Genomic DNA, 24,887 nt, shown 5'->3' with positions numbered 1-24,887 from the left:
AGACAGAGAAATCTAACAGAGTCATCAATACAGCCCAGAAAATCATCAGGTAATCTCTGCCTGGTCTGGAAGACATTGCTGACAACATTAGTATTGACTCCCCTCACCCGCCAACACCTTCTGCCTGTCGCAGACGCTGCAGATCCCTTGAATCAAGGGCAATCCTTCTTAGACAGTTTCACCCCTAGGGCCATCACCACCATAAACAAGAACACAAGACTATATAAAAAATGTTTATTAATATTTCATTTCTTGACTTATTTTGGAAGTATGTTGCTGCTAATATTATTGCACTATTGTTCACTTACAACTAAGGCCAGTTTACAAGTAAAACATTGTAAATATTTGCCTATTTTTTTTTACATTCTTTTTATCTTTAAAGTCGTGTAATAAATGGTTATCCTGGGTTGCCACAACTCATCTTGTTTAAAACAATGTTTACTCTGTTGTTATCGATAACAATAAATAAAATACAAATTCCGATAAAATAGGTTCTAAAATATTTAGCAACTTTATTTATGGAAATAATGACTTTGGTATGGCAGCACGGCGGCGCAGTGGTTAGCGCTTGTGCGGCACAGTTCATGTCATGGGAACCTGTCGTGGGTTCAAATCCAGCTCCAGACTTTCTGTGCGGAGTTTGTATGTTCTCCCCGTGCTTGCGTGGGTTTCCTCCGGGCACTCCGGTTTCCTCCCACATTCCAAAGACATGCATTTCAGGTGAATTGGCCGGTCCAAATTGTCCCTAGGTATGAATGAGCGAATGAGTTGTCTGTCCCTGTGTGCCCTGCGATTGGCTGGCAACCAGTTCAGGGTGTCCCCTGCCCACTGCCCGATGATTGCTGGGATGGGCTCCAGCCCCCCCGCGACCCTACTGAGGATAAGCGGTACGGCTAATGAGATGAGATGAGATGACTTTGGTACTTTTGATTTTCCTTCTGTATGACCGTAGCGATTAAAAAAAGCCTTTTGCCTCAGTTTTTAATATATATTGTGAGCTTTTTGAGATTCGAACAGACGACATGCTAAAAAGATCAATACAACATAAAGCAAAGATTTAGCAGCAAAGTATAAAAATACTGACTATTTAGCATCATCTGTTCAGATCATTGCAGCACAACCTCTTTCTTCAGGGCCACACAAGTGTCAGGTGGGCTTTTTTTGGTGTGCTTTTTCTTTGCTGAGGCGATTAGCTTGTGCTCAAAGTTGTCATGCCCATAAGTGCAGCTTCTTTTGAGACAAGTGAGAAGGGGAAAAAAATGGACCGCGGGTCTTGGCCGAAGCCCCCCTGAGAAGAGTGCGCTGATTCGGCCCGACACTTGCTGCCACGTTTTGGCCAAGCGCTTCAGACTCAAAGGCGCTCCAAGCGGCTTGCTGCCATGTTCTTTCACACTTCTAAAGCTCAATGACGAGTTTGTTTTAACATTTTATTTCCGATTAAAACTTGCCTTACAGTTGCAGTACAGTGGTACATCGGTACATGACCATAATACGTTAGGGATCAGTGTTCAAACACTAAATTGATGGAGTGCCAAAACATTTTCCCCTACGAATTTATGGTTTTTGTTTTTATATGTTGCTACCAGTGTTCAGACTCACGTGTTACAAACTACTTTTCTCTGTAACAAAATACTGTAACACGTTATTGATGGTACGGCACAGCGGGTGGTTTGCGCGAGCCCCATGGTGCCCAAGTTAAGGGTTCAAGTCCAGCTCCCGCAACCTCCCGTGTGGAGTTTGCATGTTCTCCCCATGGGGCACTCCTCCCACATCCCAAAACAAGCATGTCAGGTTAATTGGCCAGTTCAAATTTACCTAGGTGTGAATGAGCGAGTGAATGGTTGTCTGTCTCTGTGTGTCCTGTGACTGGCTGGCAACATGTTCAGAGGCACCCCAGCACCCCCGGGACCCTACTGAGGATAAACGGTGCAAATAATGGATGGATGGATGGATTGCACCCAAAAAATATACATGAATAATTTGCTTCTTCAGACAATTGACAAAAGAAATTACCCCATAAAAGATAAACCAAAAGTCTTGATCATCAAAATTATTTTCCCCCTGGTAATCTGCACATCTAAAAAAAAAAAAAGAGAAAATAAAAAAAGAAATACAAATATACATATACTTAATTTCAATAATCTATCAAACCGCATCCCAACAATAATATTCACAATTTACAGTACCTGAAACATTCTTTCTCATGTTTTGAAGGCATCAGACAAATGATTACTGGCAATATTGCTTGTTTCTGGAAAAAACACACAAAATACTGTTCAGAATGAACAGGGTGGGCATTTGAGCCAGTTCATGGTGTCATTTTCAGCATGGTACGCCATAAAACACCGGCACTGGATGAGATGGCCCCAGACACGGCTCCCTGAGGCTGCGGGCGTTATACGGAGATCAGGCCAGGGGTCACAAGTACTGTCTCTTTGACTTAAAGTTAGCTGCGGCAAAATGGCTGAAAAGAAACATTTGAGACCTTTCTGGATTTCCACCAATATAAATGCTTTGATTCTATCAATTCAATTAAAATAATCCCGCTGTCCAAATATTGTGATTGAAATTTGTTAAGTTATATGCAAAGATATACATTAATATACTATTAAATGAGAATAATGTGTGTAAAGACCACATTCTTCCTTGTGTTTTGTTTGAGTAAAACTATTTAAATTCATCGTACGTCTTAAGAAAAATGAAACTTTAAATGATTAAACAATGCTTCCATTTTATGTGTGCTTAATCAAGAGAGAGAAGTTGTGTGTATGGATTTGGATGGGTGTGGGTGTTGAATGAATTTTGTCCTTGAGTGACACCGTAGAGACAGGTAAAGGTGAACCCACAGGTGTTGCCAAATAGGAAGCTGCTTTGTTTGAGCCTGAGCCCCAAAAGGTTTGTTCTCCAAGCTCCAGTTTAAACGTTTTCATTTGCATGTAAATGACTCTGACAGAGAAAAACACATCACAAATATTTAAGCATCCTTGGTGAGCGCAGTAAGGTATGTTTGTTTGCTTATTTATCTATATTGTATCTTTGTAGCAATGTGATTTTGTATTTTCATGTATACTTAGATGAATGAACGCTTGTTTGGATATTGATGCGGAGTTGTGTTCGTACTGTAAAGACCGTGAGCTGACTTGGTTTTATGTTTGTATACCCTGACACACAGTTTTCTCGGTTTTATGGTGAACCTGTTTACTACAACTAAACAAAGAACAGCTTAAGCATCAGTCGAGACTCTTTGGGGATCCAAGGGCTACTGCAATTTGATAAAGATCTGTAATGCAGTAAAAAGTCATACATTAACTTCATTATGAGTTTTGTATTGTTAATTATTGGTGATTAGAGCAAAATATTAGAGGTGAAGTGTGTTGTTTGAGGTGTTTTTTAACAAGTTTAAAAAAATAAATATGTCTTCTATTAAGTATGTGTTAACAATGCTCAAATGAGGTCAAAGAGCCTTTATACTGTAGATGTGTATACTATATTTCACTGTGCCATCTGCTTTTAACTTATTATCATCAGTGTTCCGGCCACGGAGCGAATTACGCTGGAGGAAAGGACGCAGGGAGGTGGTGGTGAGTACATTTATGCCCGTGTTCATTGTTTTAGTTCATTCTAGGATGAAAGTAGTGAAAGTAAGAAAATTACTGTCTAAAATAAAATGCCAACTCAAATCCCCTTCATAAATTAGTTTATTGGAGTGTGTCTAAGATTAGTCACATGTCACACATGCAGCTTGACAGGGGCTGAAATCATCATTACTGACTTGTTACTAATATATAATAGGCCAGGCTACAAACGTTATGAATGCACTGCAGGAAAGAGGTCTAAATCTAGTGGAAGCTTGAGCTCATGTTGGTGATAGGAATTAGTGGAGAGGTGTTGTAAAAGGATAGTGGGATGTTTGGACATGTTCTAAGGGATGGGCAGGCCACCTGTATGATGCGGCAGGGGTAAACCAGTGAAAGCTGTCGGGCCCTGCTGTTGAACAGAAGAGTGTGTTGTGTCACCCTCACCTGAGTGACATGGCCGATTTCTTGTGTCCCGTTTCATCTGGAGGGACAAAAGCATGACCAACTTAGGTGCCGAGGTGCCTAACTTGTTTGGGTGTTTAGGCAGGGATATGACCAAGGTAGATAGTCTACAAAAACTTTTATATTTGCCTATTTCTCCTGGCATTCTTTTTTTATCTTAAGTTTCCCTTTACATCTAATCTCGTAAACAATTTTTACTACATTTTTCTCAATAACAATTATTAAAACTGCGTGCGCCGTGTTTTATTTTCATTTTCAAAATCATTCATACAAAGTATGAAGGGGTGGATTTTTATTTCTTAGTTATAATTTCATGTTTTAAATGTTTTTTATTTTTGTAAAATAAAGCTTTTAAAAAACAAAAATACATACTAAGAATTACTGGAATGTCATATTGCAAAAAATAGAATAAAAGTTTTAATTCCGTGAGTTGTTTACTCAAATCAAAATACTCAGTGGAAACAGTTCAAGGTTTATTTAGTCTGAAAAACAGAAAGAACTGGGGGAAAAAAAACTTCAGGAGGAGAGCCCAGAACCATTTGTAATGGTATACCTCACCAAGCAGTGATTTAGAACATTTTCGCGCTTTTGTTGGAAACAATACAACGGTGAAGACGTGGAGATTAAGAACTCGGCGATTTGATTTGCAATAGACAATGAAGTGGAAAGTGTAACAACAGTATGTCACAAAAGGGAGTACACCCTTGACATTTCTGCAGAGATCTTATTACAGTGTTTTGTAAAACAACACTGACTAAACATCACTTTGGCAAAATGAAAGGTAGTCTGTGTAAAGCTATTATAACAGTGTAAATTTATTTTAACCCTCAATATACTCAAAGTAGCTGTCAATGACCAAACCTCTTTGCAAAAAAGTGCGTACACCCTAAAGTGAAGGTTCCTGAAGTGTATGCTATGAGGACTTTCAGGCTAACCCCCACCTATTCAATCTCTGGAGCAATGCTGACTGCACTCCTAACCCATCTTACTTGGATAGCATTTGGAAGTGATGCTGTGCACGTTAACTCTGTTTCTTTGGATATCCAACACAAGCCCTGTTGTGAGGGCATACTGATATTTTAAAACGCTGGCGGATCTTGGACACTGTACTGCAGCTCAACTTTGGGGTGTTGGCAATCATATTCTAGCCTCGGGCAGCCTTATGTAGTGCCTTAATTCATTTTTTAAGGTTCCCAGAAAGTTCCTTGCCATGGTGTGCCATATTGGGTGTTTCAGTGACCAGTATGACTGAGTGTACTTCTAATTGAATACACCTGCTCCCTATTTATACCTGAATCACATGGTATTTTGGAGGGAAATTGACAAGTGGAGCTATATTTGTACATATTGTGCCTTTGGGATGTACTCACTTTTGTTACCTGGGGTTTAGTTATTAATGGCTATAGTTTGAGCTTTTTTTGAGGGGGAAAAAAAATTATGGACTCTGCTATATAGGGTTTGAACCTTAGCGTAACATGGGAAAGGTCCCCGGTTCAAGACCGAGTGGAAACATATGTTGGCCTGGAGAGATATCGGCGCCACCAGGCTGTACTTGCCCAAGACTCAACTCAGGAAATGGTGCCCCTACGACACTAGTGGTTAAGGGATCCAAACAACAACCCATATATTCTTTACAAACCTCTTTCTATCTAGTCAAAGTGATGTTTCTTTAGTTCATTATAATGAAGTCTCTGCAGAAATGTAAGGGGTGTACTGTACTCAATTTTGTGTCATACTGTACAAGTCATAAATCAAGTTCCGTCCTAGATGGAAAAGAACGCTCTGTTACTTCCACTTTCACTTGACACAAAACAGAAATGATGTCATTGCAATGCAATCGTCCGAGGTCCTCTTGTCTTTAAAAAAAGACATGGCACTGAAATGATTTATGTGAATTATTAAATTGAATACAGAAATCAGCTGTTGTGGAAGTGATGAACAAAAGGAGAAATACACTAACCCTGCTGTATAGGTTCACAAATATTTGCTTGTTTTTTCCCCTCATAATTTTAAGGGACAATGTGTTTTATTTGACCACTAGATGTCGCTGTATTGTGTATGACAACCAAAAATGAGTGTTAAAAAGGACAAGGAAGAATTCAAAATTCAGAGACCAAACCACACAATTCTCTTTAACGTTTTGGGTATTGTGTAAGCTCCCTCTAGGTGAGGCTAATGTGTAAAATAAATGCACATTTCACCACCTGCAGCTATATTCAAAATGCACATTTATATGAAAGTTCAAGTGATTTACATTATTGTAAAATTAATACTGGTATATTTTAAAGAATTAAGTTGTTTTAGCACAAGGAGGCACCATATAACACACTGTCCATTCAATATACAGTAATACCTTTTTGTACTCGAATGCCTCAGTGTTCAGCCAAAGAAAGTAATTTTCCCTTTGATATTTGAAAAAATCGGAACTCAAACAAACCCGAAACCGGAAGCTTGGCCGAGTTGGATGAGTGGCCATCTTGGTTATTTTAGCGCGGTCAGCTAGCACCATTTGGAAAGATTGTTAGTCTGGCAAAAAGTGTTGAATTTATTGTTTGTTTGTTTAATTGCCTTTTTTGCTGATTATAATAGTGATAAGGGGAAAGAAAAGTGGAAGAGAGTGAGAACAACTATCTATTTGAAGAAGGAAATTGTGGGGAATTATAGGTGTGTCCACAATTGTCTACCATTGAAGGTACAGGAAATGCTTTAAAATTGTTTTTATTGTTGTTATGTTTATTATTTTTAATATACAAGTACACATTTAAATAATTATTGTTTATGTACATGTATTATTACAATTCTGAGAATTTCTGGTTGTTTATGTACGTTTTGTTTTCATATATGGCGTATGAAGTTTCGTTGCACGTTTTGTCAATATAGAATAGAATTTACTTTTATTGTCATTCTTTGTAACCATGCACACAGAACGAAATGTCACCTGACCCATACAGTTAAACTGTAGCAAGCCGATGCAGCCGCAGCCATTTTTTAGTCATTGGGTGACCAAACCCCCCAATTCCAATCCTTAAATGTTGAGCGCCAAGCAGCGAGGCAATGAGTACCAGTGTTGTAAGTCTTAGGTATGACCTGGCCAAGGCTTGAACTAGCGACCTCCCAGTCTCAGAGCGGGCACCCTACTATCTAGGCTACCGAGCTGGTATTTAGGGTATTTGGGTTTTCTTTTCGGTACACATTTCATTAGTCATTTGGGTACTTGAGGTTGTTGAGGTGTATTTTTAAGATTTGGGGTATCTATTTTTTAGGTACAATTAAAATTGTGGATATTTGGTTGTTTAGGTACACATTTTAATAATATTTGGAGTAATTGTGGTTGTATAGGTACACATTTAATTAATATTTTGGGGGTATTATTGGTTGTTTAAGTACAAATTTTATTCTTATATTAGCCATTTATAGTTTTTAGGTACACATTTTATTTGTATTTTGGATGTTTAGGGTTGTTTTAGGTCAGTGGTTCTCAAATAGTGGAGAGGGTTACCATGAGGGGGGAGCGGCACGTTTGACTTTGGGGATTTCCTTCTTGAAACTTCTAAAGAATCAAGTGCAATTGCATCGCCACCAACATAGGGAGCCGGGGGGCGTGACCTAAAATAATTGAAAGCACTAGTTTATGTACAAGTTTTATTTATGGGGTATTTATAGTTGTTTAGGTACACATTTTATTAATATTTTGGGTATTTATGGTGGTTTTGGTACAGGTTTCATTGATATTTTGGGTGTTTATGGTTGTTTAGGTGCACGTTTATTCATATTCTTGGTATTTTCGAATGCGTAAGAACGTATAAAAATAAATATTACAACTTATGTAAAAAACGTTTTCAGTACTCCAACAATTTGGTGTTCAAACACCAATTCTGAACAAATTTAGATCGAGTACCGATGTAATACTGTAGGATTATACGTGACATAAGGTACACAAACGTGATCAGGCATACATAATCAAAAAGCTAAGCATGAAAACTAAAATTAGTGGCTCAAGAGCAGCCAGTTGGGGGACGGCGCCCCCGGCAGGACGAAGTAGTTCCACCACCAGGGCTTCTCCACTCTCTCCGTGCGGCCTTGGCTCACGTCCTCCATTTGAGTATAACGCTCATACTGGTTATTAGGATCGAAACGTTCGTAGGCAGCGAACGCTGCCTCTTCTTCCTCCTGCTGGTGAGGCTCCAATGGCACTTTTTCCAGGATGAAGTCCACCCGTCCTGCAGAGTGCATCATGGGAGGCAGGTGGACTTTCTTGGCCGCTCGAGAGAAACCGGGCGCGGTGGCCGACACAATGTGAATGCCCGGGCTCAGCAGGCGCCAGTATTCTCCATTTTCAGCTATTGCAGGAGAGAAAAAGTTTGATTTTCAAGTTTGCTTGGACCAATATAGTGAACCCTCGCTCTAATGCGGTTTACTTTTTAATGTCTGGTTACTTTACTGATTTGCACCGTTGATTGTGTTTTGCAATCTGTTTAGCTGATTATGGCAAAAACTAAAAAAAGCCATACCACAAATGCGAAATTGATTCGTTTGCTTTAGGGCTAGCTTGGCCTTTTGGCCGTACCTCTTGCCATGATCTTTGATTTTTGCATTTCGGAGATGGAATAAGAGCTTGCTCTGTCCACTCCACGCATCGCCCCGGTATTGCAGTACCTCCGGGAACGGTGCATTCGCAATGATCGCAGCAAGGCTTTAGGGCTAGGACCTTAGCTTGGCCTTTTGGCTGAGAGTAAGTGTCCCGGCTCCTAGGCTTTGTAGCGTATTATGAACTGACCGATAACGGATAATGGATAATGAATAACGAAGATAGAACAATAACCCTTAAAAACCCCAACCCCAAACTAAAATACCTCTCCAAACATGTGAATATCATGAAAAATATACTGGAAAACTGTAGACCAGGGATGTCAAACTGACTTTTTCTCTGGGGCTGGATTTAGACCTTCTGCTCTAAATCAGTAAAAGAATGTCAATTTAAAATATGTAGCTTTTTTTGGGTATTATGCTTTATCATTCAGCCTACATTTAGTAACCTACCCTACATATTAGAATTACAGATGAGAAAGGATCTTTTCCAAACATTTATTTACAAACAATGGGGAAAAAAAAAGATTTTGACCTTTGGCATTGATTGCGCTAGCTGGTTTATTTTAACAGCTAAGTGAATGTAGTTTTACCACTAAAACAACTCACCACGCTTTGCAAACTCAACACTGCCTTCTGTCCGCCGGAGAGAGCATTTGGTTTGCGTTCATTCAAAAAAATCACAACTTTTAATAGAAATAACCTAGAGACTTGCTTTTTTATTGACATACTTGGCTGGATTGGGCCCGCAGGCAATATGTTTGACATGGCTGCTGTAAACCATAATCAGCAGTATTAAAATAATCAAAGGCTTGCAATATTTCAGTTGATTTTTAATGAATCCATAATGTATGTCTTTTTAGTTTTCGTTAAATAAATTACAAAAAAATAAATACCTAAATCACAATATTCTCATTTACAGTCCAGTAAAAAAAATGTAGGGGCTGTTTTAGTATTTTATTTGCTTGGTTATTTTAAAAAATGAGTAATAATACTTAATATGGGCAAAATTGGCAGATCTTTTCTCATGTTATGATAATTTATAAAATACAAAAAATAACAAAACCAATACTGTATATGAAAGGTATTTCTGTAGTATAATTATTATGTTTTATAATATTTGTAACAAAATAACTTGGCAACGACTTATTTATTTTAAATGCCTGTTTCTGGATTTTATTAGCTTGGTTTTTTACATAAGTAGGAAAAAAATACTTAATACGAGCCAAATGGGCCAATATTTTCTTCTGTTATTTCATGATAGTTTATTACTTAGAAGAAAATGTATAATTAAAACAAAAACATGTATTTGTGTTATTTCTGTAGTATAATTTAGATTCCGTTTATTATATTTGTAGGAAAAAAACATGTAGAAACAAGAAAACATATGTATATATTTATGGGCTGTTTTAGTACTTTATTGGCTTGGTTTTTCACAAAAATAATAAAAATAATACATAATATGAGAAAAACTGGCTGATATTTTTTCTTATTTTATGATAGTTTATTAAATATAAGAAATTAAATAATGGGAAATGGGCTGTAGCACTTCATCAAGTCACTCTCCACACACTCGCAACAATAACGGAGTCAGCCATGCAAGGCGCCTACCTGCATTACGGGTTCAGTGTCTTGCCAAAGGACACTTCGACATTTAACTCAGGATTTATAATAATTTATAATGAATTTATAATGAAATAAATAACATACATGTAAGTCATTCCTAAAGTATAATATAGGGTATTGTTTTAATATATTGGTAAAAACAAATTATTATTGGACTTATTACAGTTTAAAAAAAATCTTAAAATAAGAAAAACCTTTTATATTTTCCAACAAAAGATTACTGTATTTTTATCCTAACGTTTTAGTTTTCTTTCTCTTTTAGGTCTATATGACATGTTTACCCTGGAGTGCCACGTCTCATCTCGTTTTTAACAATATTCACTCTTGTTATTAATGACAATAAAGACTATTCTATTGCACAAGGACACAGGGCTTTTAAACATTTACAAAAAAATGCATATTTGTTGTCACTAATATCAAAATAAAAAGAAACAGCAGCTGGCAGGCACATATTACCTGTGGTGATGTCATGGCGGATTCCTCGTACCGATACCCTGGCGCCTTTGATTCCGTTTCCCTCGTTGTCTCTCACGATACCTTTGATACCACGATGGACCTGAGGAGATTTGAATGAATTATTTTATTTTGTATTTAAGGCAAAAAATAGAAAAGTTGAAAAGGGAATGAATCTACAGGACTGTCTCTGAAAATGAAATTATTTTGATTTATTTATTTATCTTGCTCAAATGGAAAGAGGACTAAGAGGCTCAGAGGCAGTTTCTTCCCCACGGCCATAACCTACCATAAACACACACAAACACAAAAAAGGTTTTAACTACAGTATGTATAGAAAAATGGGTATTCATGTTTTATTTCTTGGCTCTTAATTTGCAGCTAATTTCAACGCACTTTGTTCTGTTGCACTATTGTTCTAACATACTTACAAATTAGGCCATTCCACGAGCACTAATGTGTAAAGTTTTGCCTATTTAACCAAATATTATTTTTGATCTTTTTTTCACTTTTAAATATATTTATGGCATCTTTATCCTGGAGTGCCACGTCTAATCTGGTTGTAAACAATGTCCATTTCCTTGTTTAATAATCACAATACAGACAGTTCTTTTCAAATGCAATTGAAAAAAAAATACTTTCTGGATTTTAAAATAAAACTGAGATATTGAATTTTTTATATTCTAATATTTCTGTTTAAGGCTTATCGCCAACTAGTATACTAGTTTTCACATTATACAAACTGGTAAAGAGCAATAACGGCACAATGAACTGACATAGTAGCAGCATTTGTTTTCGAAAATATGAGTGAATGAATAAAATGTAATTTCTCATTTTTTCATACATAAGCAAGATATATTATTTTCTTCCACAGTATCGTGTGCTTTGGGTGGTGATGGCATGCTTGAGTTTTTGCCACTATATTAAAACTATAAAAGACTAGCAACATTTTAGCCTATTTGTAATGAATACAGAATGTATAACATTTTTTTAATTGCATTACAGATCCCAAAAAAAAAAAAAAAAAAACATTCTCACAATATTCTAATTTTCGGAGACAGTCTTGTGTATATATACCGTTTCAATAAAGGACATTAACGCCTCTTGGTTTTCATGCCAGCTGACAAACAAATCCTCCTCGGGTGGGAATTTCTCACACCCGAGCTCCACAGTTACTTCGAAGCAGTTGGTGTGTAGGTAGTTGAAATCTTGCATGCCTGGCAGCCAAATAAATAAGAAAAACATTAATAACAACACAAAGATTGCAATTTAAATTGGATACATGCACGCTTGCAGTGCTTATGGTGTTTTAGTTCTCTCTAGTGGCCGAATCTAGTATTGTCTCACCTCCTGTGTTGCTGGCCCATTGTGCTCCGTTCACGGTACCTCTGTGACTCTGAGAATGGGCTGAGCCGCAGCGAGTGTTGCCGGTGTTCATGCTTTCGTGTGTGCTGGCGTAGCTTCTGGACAGATACTTAAAAGCCTGAAAAAAAATATTTATTTCCCTTAAAAAGATTGTGTATGATCTCTCATGTGTTGACTAACTTTGTTCGAAAAAAATATATACATTCTGTAATAATAATATGCTAAGTAAAAAAAAAATAGAATACAGTACTTCTCAAATGTCATTCTTTGTCAGCTTTTATAGCATGGTTAAAATCCTACATTGTTTAGATATTCATTTGATGTATGTTTAATGCATTGATATTTGTTTCTGGCTTTGCATCAAATTTCCGACTGCAACTTAATGCACCTCTTGGTTTAATTTCACGCCCCTATTAGCGGCTATTTATAGTGAGTTGAGTTTTAAGTTAAGTGAGTCATACAATAATGAACCATTTATTTGTTAAAAAAATAATTAGCAAGTATTAACATTTTATGTATTGGTTATAGACTTTTTTAATAATGAATTTCAGGCAACAACAAACCCTCAAAAGGGGAAAAAATATAATGGTAATGCCTACGTAGGTGAGGCTAGCCGCATTAGCCCTCAGTTATTCAGCATCGCTAGTCAGTAATGATAGTCGTTTTGTTAGGAACGCAAGCCATTTAAACATTATCCTTCCTATACTTCATTAATCAATAGATAATTAATTTAACTCATAACTATCAGAAAAAGGGCAATGAAATGCACTAGATCACAATAAAAAAAAAAATCATATAATCGTCGCTAATGGTAGTGGCCACGCAAGTGACGCTAGCTTTTAAGGTTGAATACCAATTTGTTCAAACACAAAGTCGTTAATTTAACGCATTTGTTATTTACGTTTTTAATAAGTCATTTCAAGCAACAACTTAAACACAAAACAAAAAAATAATTGTCACTAACGGTAGTGGAAACATAAATGTTGCTAGCTGGGTTAATGTCGCTTGAGCGGCAACTATAACTGCTACCAGCTATAGAACATGGCTAGTTGCTAATGGTAGCGACCCTGTCTGGAATCACTTTTGGGCACGTTGCTTTAAAAAAATAATTGGTTAAAGTTACTCTACTTCTTCCAAAACGTAACTGAGTTAGTAACTGAATTACTATATAGTCAAAGTAACCAGTTTCCAGGGAAAGTAACTATTTCCGTTACCTTAAAAAGAAGTATTTGTATGTCAAAGAATTAGAAATTTTCCGAGCCGTATTTGAGTCAGTTCAATAGAAAAGAACAGACAGGCGTTTGTGTTATCGAATGTTGTAATATTTTTTGCAACTCACCAGCAACACATTTATCCTACATTTGAAGTGCAACCAAAATAAATGATATAATAACATAGTATTCAGCAGTAAAATATCAGATAAAGTGAGTTAGTTAAATTTTAAAGTCTGACTCTCACAACCCAAGACAAGTCAAGTAAACATTGCCAACTGAACTTAAAATATTTTCTTTGCGGTTTCTAGTGGTAGCAGACACATACATGACGCTACCTGTGCAGCGCTTGATCAGCAACCACAACAGCCACCAGCTATTGAGCTAATGCTAGCGACCCTATGTGCAATGCTAGACAAATAAACATTATGCTTCATTGGCTCAAAGCAAAATAAGTAATGACGTTCTAACCTTGTCATCTGGCGTAGGGGAAAACAAATTTAGATCCAGTGGGTGCTTGGAGCGATCGTACGGGTAGGACACCACCAGGTCGCCCCCATGGAAGTTGGCGGAGAGCACAAAAGGGATGGACCGGATCCATTTCATCACAGAGTACGTCTCTGGCGCCACCTAGCCAGGTAGGAAAATGATTTAGCTAGTGTCGGCCGTTCAGACTGCACCGACTGTCATGCCGTACCTTTCCGAACCAGTAATAGTCCGGGATAGGGATGTGGTCGGTGCGGTATCCTTTTTGGCGGCGGCGGCTGTAAACGATGGATGTCAAATCGGGGAAGTTTCTATTCAGGTCGATGTTCTGAGCGTTGTTCTTGCCCACGTTGCTCGAACCATAGCTGCGCGCCTGGAAATTTCATTTAAAACACACCAAAAAAATATCAGTTTATTTTTCTTCATCCACAGAACAGAAAGCTTAACCTCAGAAATCGGAAACCCCATTTCTGTAAAAAGTTAAAATCTTGTTTTTGACACTTGTTTTGGAAAATTTGGACTGCAGTCACTAAAGAAAGCCTGGCCCAATTTCTATTTAAAAAAAGTACTGTAATCCCTCCTTACTTTGTGTTTCGTGCTTCACATCCTAATTGCATGAAAAATATATTACTTTGAATGGGCCCATTTTTTACTGTGCTATTCACCCAGACTGAACTGCATTGTGTGACCACGATCCATTATACCCAATTGACTATTGGAGCAAGTGGGGACCAACAAAGCCCATTTTTGTCTGGCGGCTCTTTGTGGCTGTTCCTTTCATTAAAAAGTAAACTGCCCTCATGTAGCCACAAACCATTTCCCCCCAATTGCATATTTGGATTTTCAAAATAAACACAAAAAACATATGGCAAAGGAAACAACTCTCTGGTATACTTGATGATATGCGAGTAGGGACCAACAGAGCACACTTTTTGTCGTTGTGGCTCTTTTTTGCCGTTGTTTCCGCCTAACATAAAATGCACCCATGCGGCCGTGATCCATTTTCCCCAATTAATTATTGCTGTGATCTGGCAGATGGCACTTTTGTCGAGAGATGTGCCGTTCGGACCCACCTATAATTAATTGCGCGATCCATTTTCCCCGGTTGACTATTATTGAGACCATGGGCCGAGAGAGCAATATTTCTCATGTGCGGAGGCTCTTGTTTTCTGTTCTTTCAGGATAACAAGTACCGCTAGCTGTTAGAAATAGCCAATATCAACATTTGAGGCTAATGCTATTGGCCAAATTGGCATGAGCGGTCCTTAGCCTTCGACTGTTTATGCTCCTTTTAGCCTGGGTAGAAATGTTTACCCTTCTGTTAGCAGCTAGTTGTTAATCAATTGTACTTGGAAGATACGACCTTGAGTCTGTCTTTTTTAAATTCATCAGCACACAATGTCCTGCTAGCCATTAGAAATAGAGACTGACAACCAGGGTTGGGTAGGGTTACTTTAACTTGATTACTTTCAGTTACTTTTGGATTACTCCAATACCAAATATATATTTTGTGCAGGCTTGGGGAGTAACGGATCACATGGAACAGCAAAAATTATGTTGGCAAGCTGTTTGGATTTGTTTTCATTTTGTTTCTGTCGCATTTTATGTTAGCTTTGCCGGAGATCAAAGCCAGGAGAGAAAGCTTACCACGTGTTGTGAGTCATAATTTAATTCATATTTAGTTTCTTTTGTCTTTTATTAGCATATTTGGAATTATAGTAATCCAAAAGTAACTGAAAGTAATCAAGTTAAAGTAACTCTACCCAACCCTGCTAACAACCTTAGTTGCTAATGCTAGCCTTACTAGTCGCCAATGCTACTCAGAATTATCATCACAAACAGTATTTTGAGCAATATAATTTTTCCTAATGGTAATTTATTACTCCAAAATAATTTTATTTCGTTTATAAACCTTATTGAGAAAACCTTCTTAGGATTTTTTTCTTTAAAGAAACTGTACTTTCCTTAAAGGTCATGTTGCTGTATTTTGTCGTGCAACCAAAAACAAGTGCTGCAAAGTATAAAAAAGAATGGAGAACGGAAAGGCAAAGTGACAAAACTGCACCATTTTTTCGCAATTTTTGTGTCCGGCCATTCACAAGGTTTTTGATGGTACTCGTAGCAGCAGTAGTTGTTTTGAAGAGAGTGTGTATTATTTGACCACTGAATGTCAGTGTATGTTGTAGGTACTCGAAAATGAGTGGTATAAATCACAAGGAAGAACACAAACTACGGAGACTCAGTGACCAAAACAAACAATTTATCTTATGTCTTGCCCTTTTGAGGTATGTGGATACCTGTAGCAGCAAGTTATCAGACAATTATGTCAGCTCCCTCAAAGTGAGCCTTATTATATGTAAGAAATAAATGCACATTTCTTGATTTTCTTTTTTCAAAAATAAATATTTATATCATAGTTCATTTATTTTTGCTTATAATTTTAAATAAATATTTTTTAATTAATGATTGAAGTTATTTTACCTACAGGGAGGCGCTAAATAATACAAAGCACTGACCACTCCATCATCGTCATAGTCAGCGCCGCTGTTCCTGTCCTGATGGCCGGAAAGGGCCATCTCGAAGCCGTCCGGGTTCATGGAAGGCAAGATGTGGATGCGAGTGGTGTTGACCAGAGTGCGTACTCTCTCGTTGCCCAAGCGGTACTGGGAACACAGAAACTGGGCCAGGTAGACCAGCATCTGGCGACCCACCACTTCGTCCCCATGCATGTTGGCCACGAACTTCATTTCCGGCTCCACTGCACAAAAATACACATTGGGGACCAGTATTGGGACCAAGGTGTTAACAAGGAACGCTTTCCTGGAACCCAATAACTTTTCTTTGTAATAAGTATTGTGCCGCATTATTCATCAAATTTTGTAACTCAACTATCGTTACAATACAATGCCTTTCTTTGCTACTTTTAAAAACAAATCATGAATAACAATGCCTTCTGCTCTTTGATGGTTCCTCCTTAACATAAAACTGTCAATCCAACAGATAGCTCAAATAATATGACAAATGAGCGGGCGTTTTTATAACTACCTACAAAATAGAACTGAATACAACAATCCCTTGCTGTTTCGAAGTTTAGTTAACGCAGTTTTGCTACGTCACGGATTTTAATCTAGCATTGTGTTCTGCATTCTGGTTGGCTTAACAGAGAAAGATGAACATACTCTGGGGACACATTCGGGTCTTTGGACCTCCCTAGTGGCTCCCTGGCACTTTTACAAAAACGCTTGATAATGGAAAAATATATAGTTTTGGTAGGAAAGAACCAGAGAGTAAATGCAGTTTTGCGTAACGTCCACATGATGGTGGCAAAGTATCTTGTAAAGTACAGTATATTGTGTCATTATTCTGTACAGCTGCGCGATAAAACTGCAAAATTCTTAAGTTATTTGCAAAAGGAGTTTAGAAAGTAATTGGGTTTGTTGTTGAGTAGTAATTATTGTCTGTACATTTTAATAATAAATAAAAGTTTCTTATTCACCAATTTTGGCTATCGCGGGCCATTTTTGGAATGCAAACCCCTGCAAAAAACGAGGGATAATTGTACAGTTATAGTAGCCCCATCTCAAAAACAGACCACAAGAAAGATGCGTAATTTCTGATAATATCCCTACTGTATATACTCGCATCTAAGGCGAATTTACAACAATAAAATATTGGATGGGTTCTGAAGGATCGGTTGGGACTTACGCAGCTCGTGCTGTCCAGGACTGTCAGAGAACTCGATGACCATAAGTTCTTTGCCCTCAGCACTTCGGCCGATGCTGTAGGTTTTGGAGATGTCAGGGCATTCCTCCTCCGTCCTCTTCAAGATGCTGTTGAGCTGAGCATTGGTGTGGTACGTGTATTTGATTTTCAGTGCCGGTTCCACCGGAGGAACATCCAAGAACATGTAATCCTCATCGCCGGCTGTTTGTGCTGAGGCAAAAGCAACAAGTCTACATGTACAGCAGCCACCCTTAAAATTGAGTAGAACATGTGGCCAAGTGACATGGGCGGCTATCTTGGCTACTCTTGCCCGGTCAGCTAGTATAATCGAGCTAGATCGTCAGTTCGACTACACTTGTGGAGAGTTTATTGTGATTTAGTGTGTTTTATTACCAGAGGTGGGTAGTAACCAGTTAAATTTACTCCGTTACATTAACCTGGATACGTTTTGGGACATTTTGTACTTGTGGGAGTATTTTAAAATCCTTTTTACTTTTACTGGAGTAGATTTGAAAAGGTACTCTTACTCCGCTACATTAGCCTACATTCAACCCGTTACTAATGTAAATGGTCTGCATTTATATAGCGCTTTTCAAGTCAATAAAAACCTCCCAAAGTGTTTTACAATGTGCTTCACACTTTTCCCTTTTACATACTAACTAACCAATAGCAGCATCAGCCATGCAAGGCAACTAACTACCTGCTATTAGGGGCAATAGGGATTCAGTCATACTATCAATACTAAGTCAATACTAAGTCATTTAAATATTCCCCACGTAAATATGTGCATTTCTCAGAGTCCTCCACTTGCTTTTTTTTCTCAAGTGAGAAACACTATTCTAAAGTAACAGTATCTTTTACTTGAGTAACATTTTGGGCTACTCTACCCACCTCTGTTTATTGCCTTACCAATAAACCACTGCTCAAAAGTACAGTAAATGTTTTAAATTTTTATTTTTGTTATGTTTCATTTTTATTATGTACACATTTAAATAGATATTGTTGTTGAGGTAAGTTTTATTAATTATTTGGATATTTATGCTTGTTAAGGTTCATATTTTCTTAATACTTTTGTTACTTTGAAATGCATAAGAATGTATTGGTTATAGACTTTTAAGATTAAGAATATTGTAATCAGACAGGAATCCAAATAATTGATCGTTCATAAGAAAAGCCAGGCATTCATTTTATAATCGATGTGCTTTTGTAGATCTAAGTTACAGCATAAATGTTAAAGTTATATTTTAAATTGATGTGTATTCTTTTTTGTTCATTCATTTTTCATAGAACTACTCTTATGATGCACTGTTCCTTTATTGCACTATAATCACAACTTGGGCCATTCTGCAAGCACCACTTGGTAAATAGGTTTTCCCTAATCATCCTGACAGTCTTTTATCTTATTTTCCTTTTTTAAGTCTTTATAACATGTTTACCCTGAAGTGCCATGTATAATCTTGTTGCATACAATGGTTCATAATGTTAATATCAATGACATTAAAGTGAACTCCATTCATTCTTAGAGCATAAAATAGTTTTCTTTTAACATGCTTTATCTTGTAACATTATGACTTTGTTGATTTCAAAATCGTGCAAACTGGGGTTGAAATTTATCCTTAGGTTCAAAACTCAGGTCACATGACAGCAAAGCAAGGTAGGATTAAAATGAAAACAAAGGTCTAATAAAAATAGACAAGACGGCCAAGTCCAAAAGGGAGGCTGGGGGAATCTGGCATTCCAGTCCTATTTTCTTGGATTCAGACGAGCATGAGTGGATGCCAGATGCGAACATTCCACAATAAAACTCAACCCACAAAAAAATTTAACTAAAAGCATCCCTTTTCCCAGAACCTTAGAGACTTTATTTGTATTATTTTTGAATTTGTTGAGTGGCTTTTTAATGTGATTTGGGAAAAAGGCCAGATTTAAAATGATCAAGAAACCTGTGTTCTGATGGTAATATCTGTGCTTTTGTTCCGACCGAAGTTTCCTGTCCCCTGTTCAATTACCTGATCATTAACTTTAGTTTATGCTAGCTCCTTCAGGATCGACATCAATTAGTATCATTCGCCCCATATTTATTTTCATCTGTTTCTTAGGTGTAGCAACTCATCCCTGTCTTTTCGCTACTGTTCCCTCAATTCTTTCATTGCTCTCTATTTAATAGCATATTTCTAAACTGCAATTTAGCCCTAAACATGTTTGGTCCAACTTAAGATCATGCAAGTTTAATGCTTTGTGATCTTTGTCAGTTGAAATTCTGATTGCTTGTTCCTGCAGGTATTCCCTTCCCGTTCCTGCAAAACAACTGTCATTACTCCCAAATTCTTTCTCATAATCTTCTCCCAACTGTTTTCAATATAAAGTTCTTGTTCCTGTCAGATTTCCGCGTTCCTGCAAAACTGCCCTGTTCAATGGCATTATTGTAACACAGTAGGTTTTGGCACAAACCTGACAAGTCGAACCCCAAGTTCAGGCTGGTTTTCGGTTCCAGTCTGAATTACTGTTCCTCCAGGCTTCCACCATTGTTCCTGCATAAAATCTTTCATTGGCTAGTCCCTGTTGACTAGTCCCTTTTGACGTCCTGTTCCTGTAAGCTAGCCATCCTTGTTCCAGCATAAGGACTTCCATTTCCCTATGTTTATTTTCATAGAATTATTTTCTTGAGCCCATTGACCAGTCCTAGTTAACTTGTCCCTGTTGACTTTCTGTTCCTGTTCCTGCAAGCTTTCCATCATTGTCTTTGCATATCGTACCTGCATATTAACTTTCTTGTTCCCCTATTAACCCCATTGATTAGTCCCTCTTGACTTTTTGTTTCTGTTCTTAAAGGTGAGTAATGCTACAGACCGTTGGCAAACATGGCACCCACCTTTGAGGTCGGAGAGCGGGTCGTAGCATCCTTCCTCGTCGGCCACAAAGAAGCGATCGCAGTCCAGGAAGTAAGGCCAGGCCATCTGGATCCCCTCAAAGGCATGCAAGCAGCGCTTGCGCGCCTCCTCGCAGGTACGCCGGCACGGCTTCAGCACCTTGTCGTCCTCGCATCGTGGCGCCAGCACTGAGCAGCCCAGCATGCGTGCTTCCTGGTGGCATTCACCAGGCAGCAGCGTTTCCAGTACGCTCATGAGGAGGTACTCTACGCCGCTCTCGGCCGCCAGGCGGCTGTTGTGGCCCAGGATGTTGGGGAACAGTGTGTGGGTGTAGGTCATGTCCTCACAGTATGACAGTTGCATCTCCTCGCATTTGGCTGAAACATAAAAAAACAATGAACCGTATGCAATTTGATTAAACCATGAAATCAAGCCTTTTTGAAACTCTTAAGTGACCAGTATTGGGACTAACGCGTGACAACATACAATCCTCCATCCACCAGCAATGTTAAAGATGGGTGTGCGTTTATAATAACCACCAAAGTACAACTGAAAAACATTTACAGAGGTCGCAGAATTTCTCCTCATGGAGATTTACCGTACGTACTTGCAAAATCAATGGGGCAAAACATGAGCACAGAATTTACTGTACAAGTGTGCCAAATTTTGGTACATATTCATTTCCAAAATTATTTTTGCTATATAGCTTGCCTGAAGAAAAGAAGAAAATGTCTAAGACAGTATGCAGAAATGGAGAAGGAAATCTTCCGAGGGGTTTGAACCCCAGAGACAAAATGGATATACATGTCTCGATAAAGTGTTTGTTTGCAAGTTCTTAAGATGGCACGAGCCAAGAAATAAAGATTCATTTCATCCACGGGTCGGTGTACACATTTTCTTCTATTTATTTAATTATGTGGCTATTTAGAACTGTTTCAGGGGGTCAGCTTGTATGAGTGTATGAACAGTAATTTGTAACTAGATAGTTACGTTTTTAGTGACGGGTTACTTTTGCGTGTCAGTAATCTGGGGAAGGGGGGTAGTGGAATTTATTTTTAAATTAAGTAACTAACTGTTATTCCTGTTTTTCAATAATGCGTCCCAACACTTCAAACAAATCAAGTTATTAAATACTGTTCTCTTTCTCATGGTATATGGGCCGCATTTTTATAGTGCTTTTGAAGTTCTGCACAATGTGCTTAGCACGCACTTACCCATTCACACACACTTTCACACACCAATAGTCAGAGGCAACTATGCAAGGCACCCACCTTCCTATCGGTGTCTTACCCAAGTACATTTCGACATTTAACTTAACCTGCGACCTCTCGGTGCCAAGAAGAGCGCTCTACCTCCTAAGCTACTGCGATAATTTGTATACAAAAAGACAACAAATAGTGCGCCCGACTGTTATGGATGAATGTTACAGTTAGCTGATCACTTGAAGAAAGCAAATATACTGAACAATACTTTTTTTGAAGAGATACAATTTGGTGATTTCCTGTGGCACACTTGATTACTTTGTCATCAAGGACCATAAAGACAATTCTGTTTTGCCATCCTAGTGTTGTATCAGTGACTTTGGATGAGTGTGTGTTGAAAAGCTTTAAGATGTGACTCAGCATGCATGTAGGTATGACAAGATGATTTCATTTTCCAACAGAGCAAAACACATTTGTTGTGATTGCATTTGCATTAGAGTCTGAATCATTTCTTCTCTGTGAGAACTTTCATTTCGCGCTGCTAGAAATGAGAACACGCAAATTCCATGCAGCTGTGGATCATCTACAAATGCGACACATGCGACACAGGCCGCTTGGCTTTCATTTCGCATTCCATCAGTGTGACTTATGCTTTGCAAATACTGTATGTCTTAAAAGCACAGAGAGTTCAACACTTACGTTTTTCCTCCACAATGGGCTTGCAGTGACCTGGAAGATACACAGGCAAAGTTGAAAAGTTTTGAGAACATGTTTTTCTTGTCAAAAGCAACACTTATAGCATGAAGTCGATGTTTTTCTTTTGCAAAACCACTGTCGTTGTCGACCACTGTGAAGTCCTTTTTTTGTAGGCAGACTTCCAACTACTCTGAGTGTGATAAAAAAAATCGTCTTTTGGTGGGTGGGGGGAATTTCATAGGGCGGAATTATATGCGATTCCATTAAAGCCAAAATTTTGGTAGTAGATAGAATGGCTTACGAAATTTGCCAACAAAAAAAAATCAAAAACTTCGAAAAGGTCAACTATTTCTTTGCCGGTTTTGTTTATTTGGATTAGCCTAACTGAACTTTAACTTCAAAGGTACAACTTAATTTCTGTGCAAAATACCTTTTTTTTCCTTATGATAAAATATTTTCATGTTTATTCTGTTTGCTTACAACAAAGAACGTGGTTCTATTTTGAGTATTGAACACCTGCGAATAAGATTTCTTAGGGATATTTTGACTATTCTTGTGCACTGGTGATCGTTTGTTTAGTTGTTAAAAGCATGCCATTGTATATTTAGTTACAATATAATTGCAATGAAGAATGCTTATTACTGCTTCTATTTTCAGATATTAAAAGGTGGAAATGGAGAATGATTTTTGTTTATAAAACACAACAACGAATGCTTATAGTATCAGGTTTGATTTATTGGATCATGTGAAATGAAAAGGGGGAATACAGGTAATAAGAAAATCATTATATATTTATTCAGACATGTGTTTATCCTGCATGCCTCCAATGGGGAATGTGCTTTTATTTTGACTATTGAACACCTGCAAATAAGACTGCTTAAGATGCCAGGGTTGGGTTATTTTGACTATTACAGAAAGCTTGTGCATTGTTGCATTATCGCCACTAATTGCCAATCATGTTGCTGTTCTTTGATTTGCACAAACTTTAGGGTTGATCTGCTTTTTGTAACCTATGATATTTTAATTAAAAGAGAGGGCTCGGAGGATCTTTCTCCTGATGGTTTCTTACAATATTCCCCTGTTCTCCTTGCAAGTTGATGTATTCTTCAACAATGGTGTCAGTTGTATATTTTCACTTATTTAGTTTATTATGACTTAAGAGTATTCAAAATCATACCAAGAAAAACGTAATTGCATAACATTAATTCAAAACCCCTGCGTTTTTATAATTCCTTCGTTTCAATTTTGACCTTTGGTAATTTTCTTACGTACCAAAACTATTGAAAGCCAACTCTCGAATCACAGCGACAGCGAGGTTTGATGCATCGTGCAAAAAATACTCAAAGAAAAGCAAAGTTATGAACAAAAGCAAACTTTACCTCGAATTTCCGAGTCACATCTCGGAGGCAAAGCTGCCACCATCGCGACATTGAGAAATCCCAGCGCCACCAAAAGCATGATGCACATTTTCCGAACTTTTGTATTCCAGCGATGAGGCCAGAAATGGTGAAAACGACCTTTTTTCAACCTCCTTTGCTTTGCTATCAAGTTACAGCAAGCCAAAGAAAAATTTAAAGCCAATAAAAAAAGCAGCGGAGAACTAACCAGTTAACTCCGAGCTCCGTTATTGGCTGCTTGACAGGTGACGCGTCGTAAAAAAAGAAGAAGGAAAAAAAAAAGAAAACTAGTGAAGATTGGGCTTGGGTCACGTGACACACGTAATCCAATAGGAGGCGTGATCAGGTGTCATTTTCATGTCATATTGTCATGAATTCACAACGTAGGACATTTCTCAATTGATTACAATATTCTAATTTTCTGAGACAGTCTTGTAGAGAGTTAACTTTGATTCCCCCCTGAAATGTTTGTTTCCAGCAAGGTTGGGCGATCTAAATTGCGATATTATCAATCATGGGCATAACCAGCCCGTTTTAGAGGTGCTCGGCACCCCCAAATTTAACCATCCATCCATCCATTATCTGCACCGTTTATCTTCAGTAGGATCACGGAGATGCTGGAGCCCATCCCAGCCATCTCCGGGCACTGGTTGCCAGACAATCGCAGGGCACTCAGGGACAGACAACTTGCTCGCTCATTCACACCTAGGGACAATTTGGACCGGCCAATCCACCTGAAATACTTGTCTTTGGAATGTGGGAGGAAACCGGAGTGCCCGGAGGAACCCCACGCAAGCACAGGGAGAACATACAAACTCCGCACAGGAAGTCAGGTAGCTGGATTTGAACCCACACAGGAGGTTCCCAAGACCTTAGAACTGTGCCGCACACGCCCTAACCACATATTATATATATATATATATATATATATATATATATATATATATATATATATATATATATATATATATATACATACAGCAATCATCGGGCAGTGGGCAGGGGACACCCTGAACTGGTTGCCAGCCAATCATCGGGCATATATATATATATATATATATATATATATATATATATATATATATATATGCCCGATGATTGCTGGGAATGGCTCCGGCAACCCCCGCGACCCTACTGAGGATAAGCGGTGCAGCTAATGAGATGAGATGAGATTATATATATATATATATATATATATATAAACAAAAAATTCGTATTTGTATATATATGT

The 24,887-nt window shown here is 38.0% G+C and overlaps 1 protein-coding gene, 1 long non-coding RNA gene and 1 pseudogene across 3 annotated transcripts; 2 read left to right on the top strand and 1 right to left on the bottom strand.

Annotated features, from left to right (window-relative positions):
- Positions 1-2,869: 2,869 nt before the first annotated feature.
- On the top strand, positions 2,870-21,210 carry LOC148357021 (uncharacterized). 2 transcript variants are annotated; one of them, XR_015851997.1, is made up of 4 exons: positions 2,870-3,001; positions 3,529-3,581; positions 13,771-13,920; positions 20,324-21,210. It is a non-coding gene; the product is annotated as an uncharacterized LOC148357021 (long non-coding RNA). The 2 variants fall into 2 exon arrangements; XR_015851996.1 differs by lacking the exon at positions 20,324-21,210 and adding an exon at positions 16,256-16,727.
- On the bottom strand, positions 4,501-23,903 carry LOC148357020 (carboxypeptidase Z-like). The gene is made up of 11 exons (XM_088347325.1): positions 23,639-23,903; positions 22,263-22,292; positions 20,364-20,738; positions 17,474-17,701; positions 16,285-16,526; positions 13,980-14,141; positions 13,754-13,912; positions 12,054-12,189; positions 11,784-11,923; positions 10,710-10,809; positions 4,501-8,380 (listed from the first exon to the last, which is right to left on the bottom strand). The coding sequence occupies exons 1-11, from the start codon at positions 23,724-23,726 to the stop codon at positions 8,028-8,030; spliced, it is 2,013 nt and encodes a 670-aa protein (XP_088203451.1). The 5' UTR covers positions 23,727-23,903; the 3' UTR covers positions 4,501-8,027.
- Positions 8,585-8,718, top strand: LOC148357022 (U2 spliceosomal RNA; annotated as a pseudogene).
- Positions 23,904-24,887: the final 984 nt, after the last annotated feature.

The sequence above is a fragment of the Urocampus carinirostris genome, chromosome 11 (assembly GCF_059441175.1).
Source record: "Urocampus carinirostris isolate Australia breed hairy pipefish chromosome 11, RoL_Ucar_1.0, whole genome shotgun sequence".
NCBI classification, from domain to species: Eukaryota; Metazoa; Chordata; class Actinopteri; order Syngnathiformes; family Syngnathidae; genus Urocampus; species Urocampus carinirostris.
Note: the sequence above shows the minus strand (reverse complement) of the source record. Positions and strands in the feature narration are given on the sequence as shown.

Bases quoted from the DNA above. Each gene is read 5' to 3' on its own strand.
- LOC148357020 (XM_088347325.1), bottom strand. From the start codon at position 23,726: ATGTGCATCATGCTTTTGGTGGCGCTGGGATTTCTCAATGTCGCGATG. The intron at 22,293-23,638 runs GTAAAGTTTGCT...TGTATCTTCCAG, and splicing joins ATGTGACTCGGAAATTCGAG to GTCACTGCAAGCCCATTGTG. The intron at 16,527-17,473 runs GTAAGTCCCAAC...ATTTTTGTGCAG, and splicing joins TCCTGGACAGCACGAGCTGC to TGGAGCCGGAAATGAAGTTC.